Source organism: Schizophyllum commune (assembly GCF_000143185.2).
Source record: "Schizophyllum commune H4-8 unplaced genomic scaffold SCHCOscaffold_1, whole genome shotgun sequence".
Taxonomy (NCBI): domain Eukaryota; kingdom Fungi; phylum Basidiomycota; class Agaricomycetes; order Agaricales; family Schizophyllaceae; genus Schizophyllum; species Schizophyllum commune.
In genome coordinates, this window is record NW_026089538.1 from 441,916 (window position 1) to 456,376 (window position 14,461).

Genomic DNA, 14,461 nt, shown 5'->3' on the forward strand with positions numbered 1-14,461 from the left:
ACGAGCTTGAAGGGAGGGCGCCAAGTGACCAGTCTTCGCTCCTACCACCTCAATTCCCCTACCACGTATTGCAGACGCCATGTCCGTCCCTCACACCAAGCGCATCTGCCAAATCATCAAGGTGAAGGGCATTCCATCGCATTGCCCAACATCGTCTGACCGTACGCACCCTCCTCTCGCAGCTCAAGGACGAGGCCCTCGAAGAGTACAAAGCCATCCATGCGAATGTCTGGCCCGGCGTCCTTGCCGCGCTCGAGCGCGCGCACATTGTGGATTACAGCATCAATTACTACGCGCCGTTGAAGCTGCTGATCGCGACGATGAAGTATACCGGCAGCAATTACGAAGGGGATATGAAGAAGGTGGGTGTGAGTCGGTGCTTGTCGGGTGGACGACAGCGAACGTACGTTGGGGGAAGAGGCGAATGGTTTGCGGAAGGTGATGCAAACGGGCGACCGATGCAGTGGATGGACGAGATGATGATGGAGACTGAAGGAAAGGGGAATGCTGATCGGCTAACGGGACGCGTCCTGCAGGTTGCCGAAGATCCAGAGACGCAGAAGTGGTGGGCGGTGACCGACGGGATGCAAGAGAGCTTCAACGAGGGCGCGACCGGGAGCGGGAAGGAGGTGCCTTGGTGGACGGTGAGTGCTCCTTGGCGTTCGTACATGGTGTCGCTGTTGTTGCGCATCCGCTTTGATACACTTTGGGCGGCGTCAGCAGAGACGTATGAGAGTCTTGCTGATGTTTGACGCAGGAAGTACCGGAGGTCTTCCGGTTCGAGGGAAAGCCTTGAGTCGTGCTTGCTACGATAACTGGATTCGGGGAAGAGTAGAGAATTGTGTTCGAGTGTAGTACATTCCCAGAGCGTGCTTGCTTTCCTTGCAATGAAGACGACGAAGTCAGAAAGGGCATGGGTGAGATGGAGGTATCAGTGAACAAGTTAAGTCAGGGTCCAGGTTAGGCGCCGACCACGTCCACCCAAACACCCACAAACTCATTCGTCCCTTGTTCTCGGCGCCCACCTTACCATACGCGCCCGATGCAGGGCCTCCTCCTCCTCCCCCTCCTACTCTTGATACCCCATTGCTCTGCCGTCTGGCCCTTCACACACGAGAGATTCACGAAGAACTCGCTGATCGACGCCGGCACGCGAGGCCTCTCCGGCGATGAGCGCGTCATAGCGTTTGGGGACTTTAATGGGGACCAGTTGTGCGCTGAGGTGTTGCGTGCGGAGGGGGAGTGGTGAGGCTGATGATGACTGCAGACTAGACGTGCTGGCGATTGAGGACGACCAGCAGACGCTGAAGGTATACTTGTGGAACCATGGTGAGTGGATACGTTTGTGCTATTCGCGCCACCCGCGTCTCTCCCCTCGCACACAACATCTAGCGCAGCTCGGAACCTTGACAGCTGATAAATCTACAAAGAGCAATTCATGTTCCAGCCCGCCACCACCTTTCACCACCCCTCGAAAGTATACAATGTCGTCCCCGGCGACTTCACGCACAACGGCAAGCTTGACCTTCTCGTCATGAGCGAGGGAAGCAACTCGTATACTATGAACATGCTTGTCTATCCCGCCCTATCGCAGGGCGGCTTCGGTGCGTGATGTGGCGCGGGCTGAGGGTCACAACGAAGGCTGACGAGACGATCGTGCTTGCTCCATATAACTTCAAACTACATCCGTTCGATACATTCGCGACGCTACATATATGCGCTTGAACACCCTAGACATTGACCATCCCATTACGGTACCACCATCCGGAATGGTGCAGCCAATACCCATCGACATCAACGGTGATATGCGCATCGACCTACTGGGTGTAACGCCCTCGGTACGCCTCTTCAGTCCCCTTCCGCATGAGCCCCCCCTCATGTGCGCCGCTACCGCCTAGGTCAGCAACATGTTCGCCGTTTGGAATAATACGTGGGACGAGGAGAAGAACACGGACTACATGTTTGACGTGTGCGTTAGCTCATTCGCCCTCCCTCAGATCGCCCTCATGCCTTCCCCATCCTCCTATATCATCTACTAACTCTCAAACAATATAGTATCGACCCTCCATTCACCGGCAACCAATGCCTCCTCTCCAACCCTCACAGCAACGCCGTCATCGACCTGAACGGTGACTGTCTAGCGGGTAGGTCGTTCCGTCTCGCCCTCCTGCAGCGTTGTCATTGCTGAGCCTGTCCGTTTCTATCACGCAGACCTCTTCCTCGTCTGCGATAAACCTCACGGATACAAGAGCTACCAGATCTGGGTCAACAACAAGGACGCCGGGTTCTCGCTCGCCGATGAGGGGTGGCTGCCCTCTGGCGTGCAGAGTATCTCGTTCGCGGACGTTGGTATGTCAATTGCTCTCTCCACCCCTCTCCCCTTCACGGTTCCACCCACTCACCACTCGCCCATCACCTCCTCCTCTCCTCTTCCCCCTCTTCCCCTTCCACCTATCCTTCTTACCCCCCCTTTCACCTACCCTTTTAATTTTCCTTACCCACCCCACCCCAGACCGCGACGGCACTATCGACATAATCTTCCCCACCTGCGAGAAGGTCTCCGACAACGGCTTTGGCAGCAACTGTTACATCAACATCGCGTACAACCAGCAGCTTCCGCTTTGCGCGTCGTCGAGCCCGTCGGCGAAGCAGAGGAACTGCCGGACGCCGGATGAGCTGTGCACGGCGGATCCGAACTTCAAGTTCGATCTGACGGCGGAGAGTAAGGTGGGTGAGGCGTCTTGCAGGGTGGTGGGCCTCGGTGTGCGCCCGGCTGTCAAGCATCAGTCGCCAGTGGGATCCAATTGGAAGGGTTTGGTTGACTGATGCGCTTAATAGACCTTCGTCCGCTTCCCCTTCACCGACCTCTTTCGGACGCGCGCGTTGGTCGTGAGGGATGCGACGTACGATCCCGCGGTGCCCCTGTCGCTCAAGATGGGCGACTTCAACCTGGGTGAGCTCAGGCTACCAATGTTATCCCTCCTCGCTCCATCTGACTGATGCGTATTCCAGACGGCTTCCCCGATATGCTACTCATTGCCGCGGAGTCGATGACCTTGACACCGTTCCTCATCCAGTCGGTACCCTGCGATAAGGGCGTGGCAGGGTGCGAGAAGGATGGCTCGGGTAAGCCCTTTATGCGGTAGTCAACTCCCGGCACTCACGCGGATGCAGGTCGCCGAGGCTGGCAGGTTGTCAAGAAGGACGTGGACGACCTCAAGGCTGTGAAGGACGCGCGGTCGGTGTCTTTCATTGACATGGATGAGGATGTGAGTGTCCAGGATCTCAATATAGGATTGTGTGAAGGGCTTACGGTGAGAAGGGCACGCTGGATATCATGGTGCAACGCTCTGGACGTAGTGGGGCCGGGAAGATCTTGTTCGTGCAGAACAACTTTTACTACGATGCGTTCTTCATGAAGGCGATAGGTGCGCAATTTTGGCTATAGTAGTCTTCTGTGATGCTGATATACTCGCGCAGTGTTGAACGGCGCCTGCGATAATGGCTGGTGCTACACGTCCAATGGGACGCGGTATCATGTACGACGCGAACGGTCTTCTCGCCAATGGTCCGCGCTGACTCGTTCACAGCCGTTCGGCGTAAGCTACTCCGGCGCCACGTACAAGTACACCGTCCTCGACACCTCCGGAAGGCGGAGTGCTGCGCAATGTACGTCGCTCCCCTCCGTTCATTCCTCTGCCAGCTCTAGCCACTCCGACCCCACTTCTATCCATTACGCACCTTGCTCACCGCCACCGCCCAGTCGGCCAGCTCCCCCAAACCGGCTACCACAGCCTGCAAACACCCTACTCCTTCTTCGGGCTCGGGCGCACGAACAACTACATCGAGAACCTGTTCGTGGGCGCGACGGTGCACGCGCCTGAGCACTTCATCAACATGGAGGGCGTGGTGCCGAACTCGAAGGTGGTGATACACCCGTCGGCGAGGGAGGGGGAGGCGTGGAAGAGGGAGTTGTATTTGAGGCCGGGGAAGTGGATTCCGTGAGTGGTTGGTTTTTCTTTGCTGTCTTGAAGGTGGATGTTGGTCGTGTGGGGACTGAGGGGGAAGAGTAAGTGGGGAGAGTGAAGAATGTTGCGCTGACATGACGACACACAGGTGGGTCACCCTGACGGTCATCATCGGCACGGTGGTCATGGCGGTGATCGTACTTGTGTTGCACCTGAACGAGAAGCGGGAGGACGAGATGGAGAGGCGGCGGATCTCGCATAGGATCAACTTCGACGCTTTGTGAGGGAGGTGGCTCGCGATCCTCCAGAGTAGGTTCATGACGGCATATACTCACCTCAAGGACACTCGGAGACCTACATGTACTTTAGTAATGCAGTCTACTTATTCGGACTTAGCGGTGACGCGCCTCAAGGTCGATTCATTTGCTGGCAGGCCACGCCTGAACGGCGTTGTGGCACGACCTCTTCTTGCTCGCCAACTATCCACTACGGGCTGTTCGGCTCACCTTCAGCGGATTCTTACTTTTGTCGCCTACTCAGCAACCCGATGCGACTCTTTCTTGACGAGAAGATAGCTTCCGGTGGAAATGGTGAGTGTTTTCCCTCCTGCGATTTCATTTTGCATCTCTGCCTCTGAGAGGCTATCATACGATCGGTCAAGCGCGCTGACGACCCGTACAGCCAGGGTGTACCGTGCTCACACAATTGACCTCGACGCACCGACAAGAGTATTCGCCGTCAAGAAATTGCATACGACCAAGCATGTGAGGAACCCTATGTTGCTGCACAGGGCGTGCGCCATGATCCATCTTCGAGGTGAGCACGCTAGGACAGTGTACCAAGTTGACGAGTTGTACTCACCGAACTTGTTCTGCAGGGCACCCCAGCATACCCAAGGTGTACGCCCTAGGTCAGACGCAGTACTACGAATATCTCGCCCTCGAAGAGCTGGGTCCGGACATCTATACACCTTTGGAGAGCCCGGAAGGGCTTACTATGCGAAACCTCGTCGCTTTGACATGCCAGATGGTGCGTGGAAGCTTCTTGTATCATATCTTCCTGTACTGACTGTTCTGCATCTCGAAGATTGATGCCTTGCAGCATGTTCACTCTCACCACCTTGTTCACTGCGACGTAAAGCCTGCCAATTTCCTGTTTGAACGCCACCAGACTGGTGGAATCAAGCTCATTGATTGGGGTTTGGCTAAGTTATATCGTGATCCTGCGACCCTTGTGCACAGACCTGAAGGCTCTATTTCATCTCTACTTGGGACAAGGTCGTTCGCAAGCATCAACGTGCATTATCACAAATGTGAGCGCAGTCTATATCGTCTGCGAAATTGACGACCTGACGAGTATTGTCGTCGTCAAGGTCCTTCTCGCCGGGATGACATGGAATCCCTCGCATACACCATCCTGCTCCTTCTTTGCGGCGGACTTCCATGGGTTGTGAACGGCATAAAACGCGTGGGCGTCCTGCGCGAGAAGCTCAAGTGGTCCGGAGGCGCTCTCAGCATTGGAAACCCAGCCGTTTTCGGCGACTTTCTCGACTACACCCGCACACTCGCGTTTGACGAGGAGCCCGATTACGCTGGCTGGAGGCGGCGATTCGAAGCGATGGCTCCAGACCTTCCCGAGCCACCGCTTTATTCCTACTCTGACACAAGCTCCCGGGTGGGCGAATCATATCGGCGCCCAGAGGAGCAGACTGAGCCTGCAAACTTTCAACGCCCACCGAAGAGCGTTGTGAGAGAGGTGTTGGGCAGCGATGATGATTGGGTAGCGACGAGCAGTTGGCCCCAACCTTTGGATGTTCCAGATGAGGATCTTCTGGGCAACGAACGAGAAACGGTCTACCAGGACCTCGAGAGGATTGAAGATGTTCCTGGGATGGCGCGGCCCTGGGTGCGGCCTGTTGTGGGCACTCCTGCGGAGCACATCGTTCCGTATTAATACGAGGCGGACCCGCGGACATGCGGTCGGTAGAGTTTTCATAGTCGCTTTGGAGCATTAAAGCAGCCCTGGGCTCAGAGTCGTACTATATTGATGCACTGTCAGGCATTGAAGAACGTACCTTATCAGTAATGCCGCTGCAGCTGCCTGCACAGCAAAGTCGAACATGTCACGGTTGTGTGACACGCACTTGTCACACATTTTTGTGTCCATTTTGATGGGATCAAAATAGTTCCGTTTTCATTGTCCTCCCGATTGGGCACAATACGCAACGGTTCTTTTTGTCTTCTTCGCTGGTCGGAGCATTTTATATTTTATTCCTCCTTGCTTCCTACCACCAGGCCTTTTCCCGATTTCCAAGACCTCACGCGCCGCTTGACGGGCATGATGATACGACACCTATCCACATTATGCGCACTTTTGGTTGGCGTGGCTGGTGAGTGCACAACCAGTATTGTTGGCGTATGGATCTTGACGACAAGCGTAGCTGCCGCCGACTCGAACGTTTCTGTAGTCTGCGTTCCTGGTGAATGCATCCAGGGCACGACTAACATCACGAGTGCGTCGCCTGTTTATGTTCGTGTTCGTCGCTAACGTCTTCTAGTTGGCTCCATTCTCTCCGCGGATGGCCAAGACACACCATTACATCTCCTACCCGGCACTTACGATGAAGACACGAGCCCACAACTGCTACATGACATGCTCACCTCGTCGTCCGCATCCCTCACCCCCTCGGACGGCTTCGAGAACTCCTCATCACTGTCTTCCCTCCCCCTTGAGCTTGAGGTCGCACCAGGCTTCTCTGCTTACTCGAAGCTCCTGTACTCTGGGTCCGCCTCATATCACGAACTACCCTCTTCACCATCGAACTTCTCCAACTCTACCTCCATCTCCGCCAAGTCGATAGCGCTCGCGTCCAACACATGGGTGGCGATGAGCGGTGGCTCGAACGATCGCCTCGTCTTCTGGGAATCCATCCCAGACGTCTCACAGCTGCCGACCAGCAGCAATGGCAACTGGACCCTCCTCGACATGCAGTCCACCCGGTGCTCCCCATCATGTTCCAGCAACGGCATCTGCACATCGTCCGGGACTTGCGCATGCGCCACAGGCTTCACCGGCAGCTCGTGCGAGCAGTGCGAGGACGGGTTCTTCGGGCCGTCATGTACCAAGTGCCCCGAGGGCTGCAAGGACTGCGACGACGGCATCTCCGGTACCGGCGTCTGCCTTTCAGTCTCCATCGACAACGACCCTTCCTCCTGCAACTGCCTCAACGGCGCGTGCGGCTCCGACGGCTCCTGCTCGTGCCTCCCGGGCTGGACCAAGGGCGACAACGGCACGGAGTGCGCCGGCTGCGCGGACGGGTACTTCCTCTCCACGACTGGCGAATGCAAGGTCTGCTTCGCGGGCTGCGAGAAGTGCGCGGATGACACCGGCGCCTGTCTGTCGTGCAAGGACGGCTTCACGCAGGACTCGGCGGACAAGACGAAGTGCACCGCACCATCGCAGACGGACTCGAGTGGGGCGACGTGCCCGAAAGGAAGCTTCAACGACAATGGGAGCTGCAAGGTCTGCGACAGTGCGTGCGACACCTGCACGGGCGGGACGTCGAAGGACTGCGCGTCGTGCAAGTCCGGGACGTACTTTTTGGACGGGTCCTGCGTGTCGGCGGGCTCGAATGGTGTTTGTGAGGGTACCACGCTCATTGCGGACAACAACAAGGGCGAGTGCGACAGTGAGTGAAACTCTTTGTTGTCGTGGCCATTGCTGACATCAGCTTAGCCTGCGGTTCCAAATGTACTTCGTGCGAGATCAAGTCCTTCGACGTCGCCTCCACGGTCGACAAGGCGACTTGCACGGGATGCATTCCTGGTCACTTCCTCTCTAACGGGCAATGCGTATCAAGCTGCCCCGATGGCTCCTTCATCGACCCGAAGGACAACATGACCTGCACCGGTACGTCTCAAAGGATGATGGTTATAGCCACAGTCTAATTGTCATTCAGCCTGCGACTCGAGTTGTGCTTCCTGCGCGGGATCCGCTACAACCTGCCTGACCTGCGCAAACAACCGTCTAGCGACTGCTGACGGAAAGTGCGTGACCTCATGTCCCGACAATGCCTTCAGCTCTTCGGGGAAGTGCATCACCTGTCACCCAGACTGCGCGACGTGCTCTGGTTCGGCGTTCAACCAATGTTCGAGCTGCCCGTCCGACCGCCCCGTGTTGAGCAACGGCCGCTGTCTACCGACTTGCAGCCAGTCGCAATACTACGATGCGACTACCTCAAGCTGCCAGTCATGCGACTCGAGCTGCTCGTCTTGCTCGGGCCCGGGCTCCGACGAATGCCTCGCGTGCTCCAGCGCCTCGCAGGTCCTTCGCGAGGGCTCTTGCGTCGCAGCCAACTGCGACAACAACGCCAAGGTCATCTCCGGCCTTGGCGTCTGCCTGAGCGAGCTCGTCAAGACCACGCCCACGGGCACGGGCTCCGGGTCCACGCCCACCGTCACCGGCATCGACAGCCCGACGGTCATCAGCTCAAAGGACAAGCTCGAGTGGTGGCAGATCCTGCTCATGGCCCTTGGCTGCGCCTTCATCTTCATGGTCGTGCTCATGCTCTGGCGCCGCCACGCGCGCAAGCGCCGCGCGAAGCTCACCGCCAAGTTCGCGAGCGCGAAGAACCTCGCGCACCGCGGCGGCTGGCGCGACCGCCTCGCGCGCTTCTTCGGCGGGAGCGGGCACGGGCGCGACGCGGACAAGCGCCGGTACTACGTCGACCCCGAGGTCGGCGACGCGTACCGCATGCGCCGCCTCGCCGAGACAGAGAGCGCGCGGAACGAGAAGGAGATGGAGTCCCTGCTCGAGGCGTACGAGCGCCCCTCGCACGACCTCAACCGGCTCTCGGGGCCCTCGCTGTACTCTGCGATCACCGGCAAGCCGCGGAGCGCGCCCGAGCCGAAGCAGCCCGTGCGCGACGAGCCCGCGCTCCGCTCTCGCTTCTCTGGCAGCAGCTGGAGCGGGGCGAGCGGCTCGATGTACACGGGCGAGTTCGGCAAGTCGCGCGGCGAGACCGAGGCGGAGGAGTACGCGAACCGGTACAAGCCGCAGCTGGCGGCGAGCCCGCCGCTGCCAGGCAACTACTGGTTGCACGCCGAGCACACCGGTGCTACGGGCGCGTCTGGTGCGTCGAAGAACCCGTTCAGACGGTAGCTTTGAGCGCATAGATAGATGTTGTCCCATTGATGTTCTCTACTTTATGGACCTTGCGTCATTTTTCGTTCCACTGGCTGCGTTCGACTTGACGATGTAGACATGACCCCCTGGACTTGACTGCCATGCCGCACTTATGTTTATAGCCGTATCTAATACCTTATCTGCCTGTAGCTCCTAGTACTGCTCAGTCTCTTGCTTTACCTACCTTCACTTGCATGATACCTTCCGACATTGACAATGGATTCGGGATTTCGTCTGGTCACAAAAGCGTTCGAGAGCTTGTGCGTGATATAGATTGCATTGTGGTAAGATTCGAAAGCCGCACAAGGTATGCCTGTCGGTACTGCACAGTCGAACTACTCATCTGAGAACACTGCGGTACCCGTACATGCAGCTGTCACCCACTTCTCATCACCGGCGCCTGTCGTAGTCACGGTCTCGCAAATGCGGCGGAGGCGACCTGTCCCCAGCACGGCCACCGTCCCTCTCGTACCCTCTATCGCTCTTGTTGTACGGTGGCGTGCGTGCGCCCTTAGGAGGAGGCGACACGGGACGCCCCTTGCGAGGAGGCGGAGAGTCGCCACGACGGCGAGGCGGAGGGGAGCGATCCCGATAGCGCCTAGGTGGCGAATCATCACGGGCACGACGAGGCGGCGGCGAGTCATCGCGCGGACGACGAGGAGGGGAGTCATCGCGAGTGCGACGAGGTGGAGAGTCGTCCCGTACACGGCGAGGAGGAGAGTCACCCCGCCGACGCCTGGGCGGGGGGTCCCTGTACCTCGGAGGCGAGTCACGCCTGCGCGGCGGAGAGTCATCCATAGCTCGCGAGTCCCTACGCCTGCGAGGCGGAGGGCTAACGCTGTCATCACGACCCCGGCGGCGAGGAGGAGGCGACCTAGACGGTGACGGGCGACGAGGAGGGGAGTCCCTGTGACGCCGAGGCGGCGAGTCCCCACGACGGCGGGGCGGCGAATCCCCACGGCGACGGGGTGGAGACACGGAGCGCTCGTAGCGGCTGCCGCGACGTGGGGGCGAGTCCCGAGGCTTGCGAGGCGGCGTGCGCGAGCGGCGGCGGTAGCGATCGTCATCGCTGTCCGAGTCGGAGTCGGAATCAGAGTCAGAATCCGACGAGCTATCCGAATCTGAAGAGTCAGAATCGGAGCTCGAGGACTCGTTCTCCAACATCGCCCGGCGCTGCTCCATGATGATCTTCGGCGCATTCTGCGAACAAGGTCAGCGTTCAGTACGAACGCGGGGCAGACAGACGACGAACCTTCAGATACTCGCGCATCTCCTCCGTCACCAGACCCAGCCCGATACTCGTAAAGTAGTTGATCGAGAACCTTGTGTTCTTCGGCACATCCATCGGGAACATATCCCTCGTCGCATCCCTGATCTCCGGGTCCTTCAATCTTTCCGCCAGCCCCTTAAGACTCATCGCCTCCATCATCTCCTGCATCATAATCTTGATGAAAATGCGCGAGCTCGACGTCGTGTCGTCCTCGTTCACCTTCACCACGCGCAGCACGTTCCACGAGATCGCGTCCGAGGAGAACAGGTGCCCGAAGAAGCGCGCGATGTTCCGCAGCCGGTTCGTCTCGTACTGGTGGATGGTGTCGTAGTAGATGGTGAAGGCTTCCTCGAAGCAGTCTGTCCAGACGCGGTTAAGCTTCGAGAAGCGCTCGCCAACGAGGCCGTAGAAGGTCGAGTAAGAGCGCTCCTGCGAACAACACTCGATGATCATCTTCGCCAGTTCGATCTGCAGCGGCGGGTCAGCACGGTACAAGCGCAAGCTAGGCGGGATGCCTTACCTCCTGACCCTCGCTGAGCTGAACCTTGAGCAGCTTATGTACCGCTTCTTCATAGTTCAGCGCATTCATGATGGTGAGGTAGATGACGCGGCGAAGATTGGTGAGGTTTGTGGCCGTCCTGTCCTCGATGCCCTCCTTCTCTTCCGCAACTGGACACACAATTAGCAGGTGGCGAGAGAAACGAGCATATAACAACGTACCTCCTTCGTCGTCAGACTCTTCGCTAGATTCCTCAGAGCCAGATTCCTCCTCATCGTCAGAGCCTTCGCCGAGGATCTCCGCCTTGATAGCCTTGTACTTTTCCTCGTTCTCCAGGTAGTTCGGATCGAACTTGAAGATGTCTGCGAACACCGTCAGTACAGAACCATGATAGCATATCTGCAACGTACTCAAGCCTTCCTGCACCTGAAGCTCCTCCTCAAGGTGGATCTGATGCGTGATCTGCTCGTCCTCCTCGACGAGGTCCAAGCCTTCCGGGATAATGGGGTTGTCCTTGTAGCGGTCCTTGCGGACTTGCATTAACACCTCGATCATGTACTGCACGCGGTGGCTGATTTTTCCCTCGTTGAGGACCGCGCGGAAGCGCTCGAAGGCGATGGTGTTGCCCTTTGGTGAATTTTCCTGGAGGAAGGCGCCGACCTCGCGCATGAAGCCTACGGCGATCTCGATGGAATCGTCCGTGGGGCGTTCGAGAAGCAGAACGAGGATTTGGAGGGCGATGATTTCGTGGGCGACTCCTTGGTTGACAAGGTGAGCAATGAACGTAGTGGCCGCATGGCATATCGTCTGCAGCATTGTGAGCAAAAGCATATGAAGACACTATTGTGACGCACCTTGTCGTTCCTCTTGAACGACTTGCGGAACTGACTGATCAGCCGCGTGAGCAGCAGCTCGCCCACCTGCGGCAGCTTCGTATTGATGACCGCCACGAGCGCCGCGAAGACGGGCGTGAAGGGTAAACTGGCTGCCTGCGCCTTCATGATGCTCCGCGCAAACAGGCCCCGCCCCCGAATCAGGTTCTCCTGGAAGAGCTCCGGAATAACTTGCTTGATGTTGAGCGTGTTCACCCTGTTCACGATACCCGTAATGCTCTTGCGCAGTGCATCCCAAGCCAGGCGCTGGTACTCCGGACTCGACTTGTCGGATGCCGCCGCAGCCTGAAGCGCACGCAGGCGCGCAGGGGGCATGTAGACGCCCCCAGAGCGCGTGTTGAGCAGCTTTTGGAACTCGGCCTTCGCATCCGCCTCCGGGTCCTTCTCCTTCTCCTTTGGCTTGTCGCTCTTTTCGAGCTCGAGCGCGGCGACACGTGCCGCGAGCTGGCGCTCGCGCTCCGCGCGGCGGACGGGGTCGGGGTCGTTGATGCGAGGGATCCCGTCAGGCAAGGGGGACGCCGAGCGCCGCCGTGTCGCTGGCGGTGCATCGTGTTCGCCGTCTTCTGAGGGTGACCTTTGGTTGCTATTAGTCGTGTTAACGATGCCGAGTACACTGTTCACACACCTTTTACGCTTCGGGGCGTCCACAGACATGGCGCTCGACGGCGACGCGGACATGGTGTGCGGTGGTCGTGGGTCGACGCAAACGTGAGCGCCGATGAGGGCAAAGCGTCCGTTCGCGTTGCACTTGTTTGTCACAGATCCAGTGACTTCATCACTAAATCGCGTTCCCGGAGTCCGACAGTATATGGATGGCAAAATGTAGAAATTCCACTGTACATAAAGCCTTTGTGTATACATCGCAAGATAATCAAGCGGATACATGACAGGATAGCTCAGTGAATAGCCACCGCTGAGGCTGCGTTACCAGTCAAATCCAACACTGAACAATCGTCTCGGGAGGATATCCAATCGCCTCGTGAAGCCAAGGCTCATCCATCCCAGGTGTCTCCTCGATCCTTTCTAAGCACCTTGAAACCGTCTTCAATTCGTTCCCCAACAAATCGTCGTCCGGAACATTCACAGGATTGGCCCAGGTCGACGTGGGCACCCAATTGTCATCGTCACCGTATATCTCTTGGGCTTCGCTGTTCGGCGGAGGATCTGCAGGCACGGGGTGCACTACGGGCGGCCAATAATGCTGCCCCACACGAGCACTCGTATCAGAAGGAGAAAACAGCGACGGTTCGGGAAGTCCAGGTGCTATGGCCTTGAAATGGCGCCTCCATCCCGAGTAATCGGGTTCGGCGTCGAATGCTAGGGTGCGCGCGTAGTCGAGGAAAGCGCCGAAAACGGATGGGTATCCGTTTGCGATGATGGCCCCAGACCACTTGAGCTTCTCGCGCAAGTAAGCCTCGTTATTCCGCCTGCATACCAGCCAGGGCAGACTGCCGCAGAGAAGGAGAAGGATGGTATACGCAAGAGACTCTATGTCGTCCCGACGAGTGGGCCCTGAAGTGGGGGATGCTCGTCAGGTCATATTTCGCTTGCGGTCTAGATTACACTTACGAACATGATAGTGCACGTTGATGCTTGCGTATGTTCTGGTGCCGATCAAAGTAGGAATGGAATCCTGAGGCCTGTGCAGACGAGTCGCGGGATCGCGGTATATCTTCGCCAATCCCCAGTCGATGAGCTTAATTCTACCAGTGGGATGGCGTTCGAACAGAAAATTGCCGGGCTTGACGTCGCAGTGGACAAGGTGAAGGGAATGAACGTACTCCAACGCGTCAATCTTCAGGGAGAAGTTGAATGAAAGCCGTCACGCCAGAAGGAAGCCTTCGTACTCACCATCTGGCACGTCAAGGCAACGAGGTTGAGCATCGTAAGTCCCGACCCACTTTTCAATGGTTCGTAGATGTCCGAGCCCAGCTCTTCGAGGGCGAGGTACTCGTAGTACTGGGTTTTACCCCAAGCGTAGACTCTGGGAATACTTGGGTGCCCTGCAAGTCGAGTCATCGTGTCAGTTAACGTTGCGCATGCGGCGGGCGTGCATACCTTGGAGGTGTAACATAGCGCATGCCTCGTGGAGAAGCATGGGATTCTTGACGAGCTTGGTGGTGTGCGACTTCTTCACAGCGTATATCGCGGGGTGCGGGGTGTCCGTCGTGTGGGCACGATATACCCTTCCTGTACGGGTGGTGAGCCTTGGCCTCAGCCGAAGTTGTTGCCACAGATTTGATGTTACATACCGTTTCCACCGCTAGCTATGAGGTTGTCCAGGTAGAGTCGCATCGAGTAACGAAGGAACTTGACATAGGATGAACTGAAAGGAGAGAGAGAGAATAACCAGGAGAGAATTGCTAGCGTCCTCATGCACCCGGTCCCGAATGCACGTGGTCCATGGCCAGCAGGTAACTGAAGTACGAACGCGTGCGCGCCCACGGCTAGGTATCGTGGCTATAGACCCTTAGCCGCCCGTTGTCCGCCTGTGTATTCGGGTGCGTCGTGGATTCCTGGCTTTGGTGGTTATGGCTGGCTCTGTCGGTGTTACAGACGAGGTACATGCGGCTTGTGACCGCGTTCAGACAGTGCGCCAGAGGGCACTCTTCCTCGTCCCATCTCGCCTCGTCACGAGCTCCGTCGG

The 14,461-nt window shown here is 57.7% G+C and overlaps 6 protein-coding genes across 6 annotated transcripts; 4 read left to right on the forward strand and 2 right to left on the reverse strand.

Annotated features, from left to right (window-relative positions):
- Positions 1 to 15: 15 nt before the first annotated feature.
- On the forward strand, positions 16 to 911 carry SCHCODRAFT_02604379 (rhamnose mutarotase). The gene is made up of 4 exons (XM_003036232.2): positions 16 to 121; positions 183 to 362; positions 537 to 644; positions 758 to 911. Exons 1-4 carry the CDS (start codon positions 80 to 82, stop codon positions 794 to 796), a joined length of 369 nt encoding a protein of 122 aa, XP_003036278.1. The 5' UTR covers positions 16 to 79; the 3' UTR covers positions 797 to 911.
- Positions 912 to 1,014: 103 nt separating this feature from the next.
- On the forward strand, positions 1,015 to 4,363 carry SCHCODRAFT_02604385 (uncharacterized protein). Its single transcript, XM_050344103.1, has 16 exons — positions 1,015 to 1,212; positions 1,268 to 1,329; positions 1,431 to 1,604; positions 1,735 to 1,838; positions 1,899 to 1,969; positions 2,056 to 2,144; positions 2,212 to 2,349; positions 2,513 to 2,727; positions 2,839 to 2,953; positions 3,013 to 3,126; positions 3,175 to 3,269; positions 3,323 to 3,428; positions 3,481 to 3,539; positions 3,591 to 3,669; positions 3,764 to 4,001; positions 4,117 to 4,363. Exons 1-16 carry the CDS (start codon positions 1,043 to 1,045, stop codon positions 4,250 to 4,252), a joined length of 1,965 nt encoding a protein of 654 aa, XP_050202635.1. The 5' UTR covers positions 1,015 to 1,042; the 3' UTR covers positions 4,253 to 4,363.
- A 152-nt stretch (positions 4,364 to 4,515) lies between these two features.
- SCHCODRAFT_02523305 (kinase-like protein) lies at positions 4,516 to 6,087 on the forward strand (the record flags this gene model as incomplete). Its single annotated transcript, XM_003036230.2, has 5 exons — positions 4,516 to 4,562; positions 4,654 to 4,784; positions 4,846 to 4,997; positions 5,055 to 5,280; positions 5,341 to 6,087. 5 exons carry the CDS (start codon positions 4,516 to 4,518, stop codon positions 5,919 to 5,921), a joined length of 1,137 nt encoding a protein of 378 aa, XP_003036276.2. The 3' UTR covers positions 5,922 to 6,087.
- A 91-nt stretch (positions 6,088 to 6,178) lies between these two features.
- SCHCODRAFT_02682221 (uncharacterized protein) lies at positions 6,179 to 9,398 on the forward strand. The gene is made up of 5 exons (XM_003036229.2): positions 6,179 to 6,357; positions 6,409 to 6,480; positions 6,526 to 7,656; positions 7,704 to 7,877; positions 7,927 to 9,398. Exons 1-5 carry the CDS (start codon positions 6,306 to 6,308, stop codon positions 9,126 to 9,128), a joined length of 2,631 nt encoding a protein of 876 aa, XP_003036275.1. The 5' UTR covers positions 6,179 to 6,305; the 3' UTR covers positions 9,129 to 9,398.
- A 144-nt stretch (positions 9,399 to 9,542) lies between these two features.
- On the reverse strand, positions 9,543 to 12,492 carry SCHCODRAFT_02483368 (MIF4G-domain-containing protein; the record flags this gene model as incomplete). The annotated part of the gene is made up of 7 exons (XM_003035415.2): positions 9,543 to 10,352; positions 10,405 to 10,890; positions 10,943 to 11,091; positions 11,143 to 11,283; positions 11,332 to 11,728; positions 11,776 to 12,388; positions 12,440 to 12,492. 7 exons carry the CDS (start codon positions 12,490 to 12,492, stop codon positions 9,543 to 9,545), a joined length of 2,649 nt encoding a protein of 882 aa, XP_003035461.1.
- A 253-nt stretch (positions 12,493 to 12,745) lies between these two features.
- Positions 12,746 to 14,109, reverse strand: SCHCODRAFT_02694545 (kinase-like protein; the record flags this gene model as incomplete). Its single annotated transcript, XM_003035414.2, has 5 exons — positions 12,746 to 13,326; positions 13,384 to 13,609; positions 13,666 to 13,817; positions 13,873 to 14,004; positions 14,067 to 14,109. 5 exons carry the CDS (start codon positions 14,107 to 14,109, stop codon positions 12,746 to 12,748), a joined length of 1,134 nt encoding a protein of 377 aa, XP_003035460.1.
- Between the last annotated feature and the right edge of the window lie 352 nt (positions 14,110 to 14,461).

Bases quoted from the DNA above. Each gene is read 5' to 3' on its own strand.
- SCHCODRAFT_02604379 (XM_003036232.2), top strand. From the start codon at position 80: ATGTCCGTCCCTCACACCAAGCGCATCTGCCAAATCATCAAG. The intron at 122-182 runs GTGAAGGGCATT...CTCCTCTCGCAG, and splicing joins GCATCTGCCAAATCATCAAG to CTCAAGGACGAGGCCCTCGA. The intron at 645-757 runs GTGAGTGCTCCT...TGTTTGACGCAG, and splicing joins AGGAGGTGCCTTGGTGGACG to GAAGTACCGGAGGTCTTCCG.
- SCHCODRAFT_02604385 (XM_050344103.1), top strand. From the start codon at position 1,043: ATGCAGGGCCTCCTCCTCCTCCCCCTCCTACTCTTGATACCCCATTGC. The intron at 3,270-3,322 runs GTGAGTGTCCAG...TACGGTGAGAAG, and splicing joins TCATTGACATGGATGAGGAT to GGCACGCTGGATATCATGGT. The intron at 3,540-3,590 runs GTACGACGCGAA...ACTCGTTCACAG, and splicing joins CCAATGGGACGCGGTATCAT to CCGTTCGGCGTAAGCTACTC.
- SCHCODRAFT_02682221 (XM_003036229.2), top strand. From the start codon at position 6,306: ATGATGATACGACACCTATCCACATTATGCGCACTTTTGGTTGGCGTG. The intron at 6,481-6,525 runs GTGCGTCGCCTG...AACGTCTTCTAG, and splicing joins GGGCACGACTAACATCACGA to TTGGCTCCATTCTCTCCGCG. The intron at 7,878-7,926 runs GTACGTCTCAAA...ATTGTCATTCAG, and splicing joins GGACAACATGACCTGCACCG to CCTGCGACTCGAGTTGTGCT.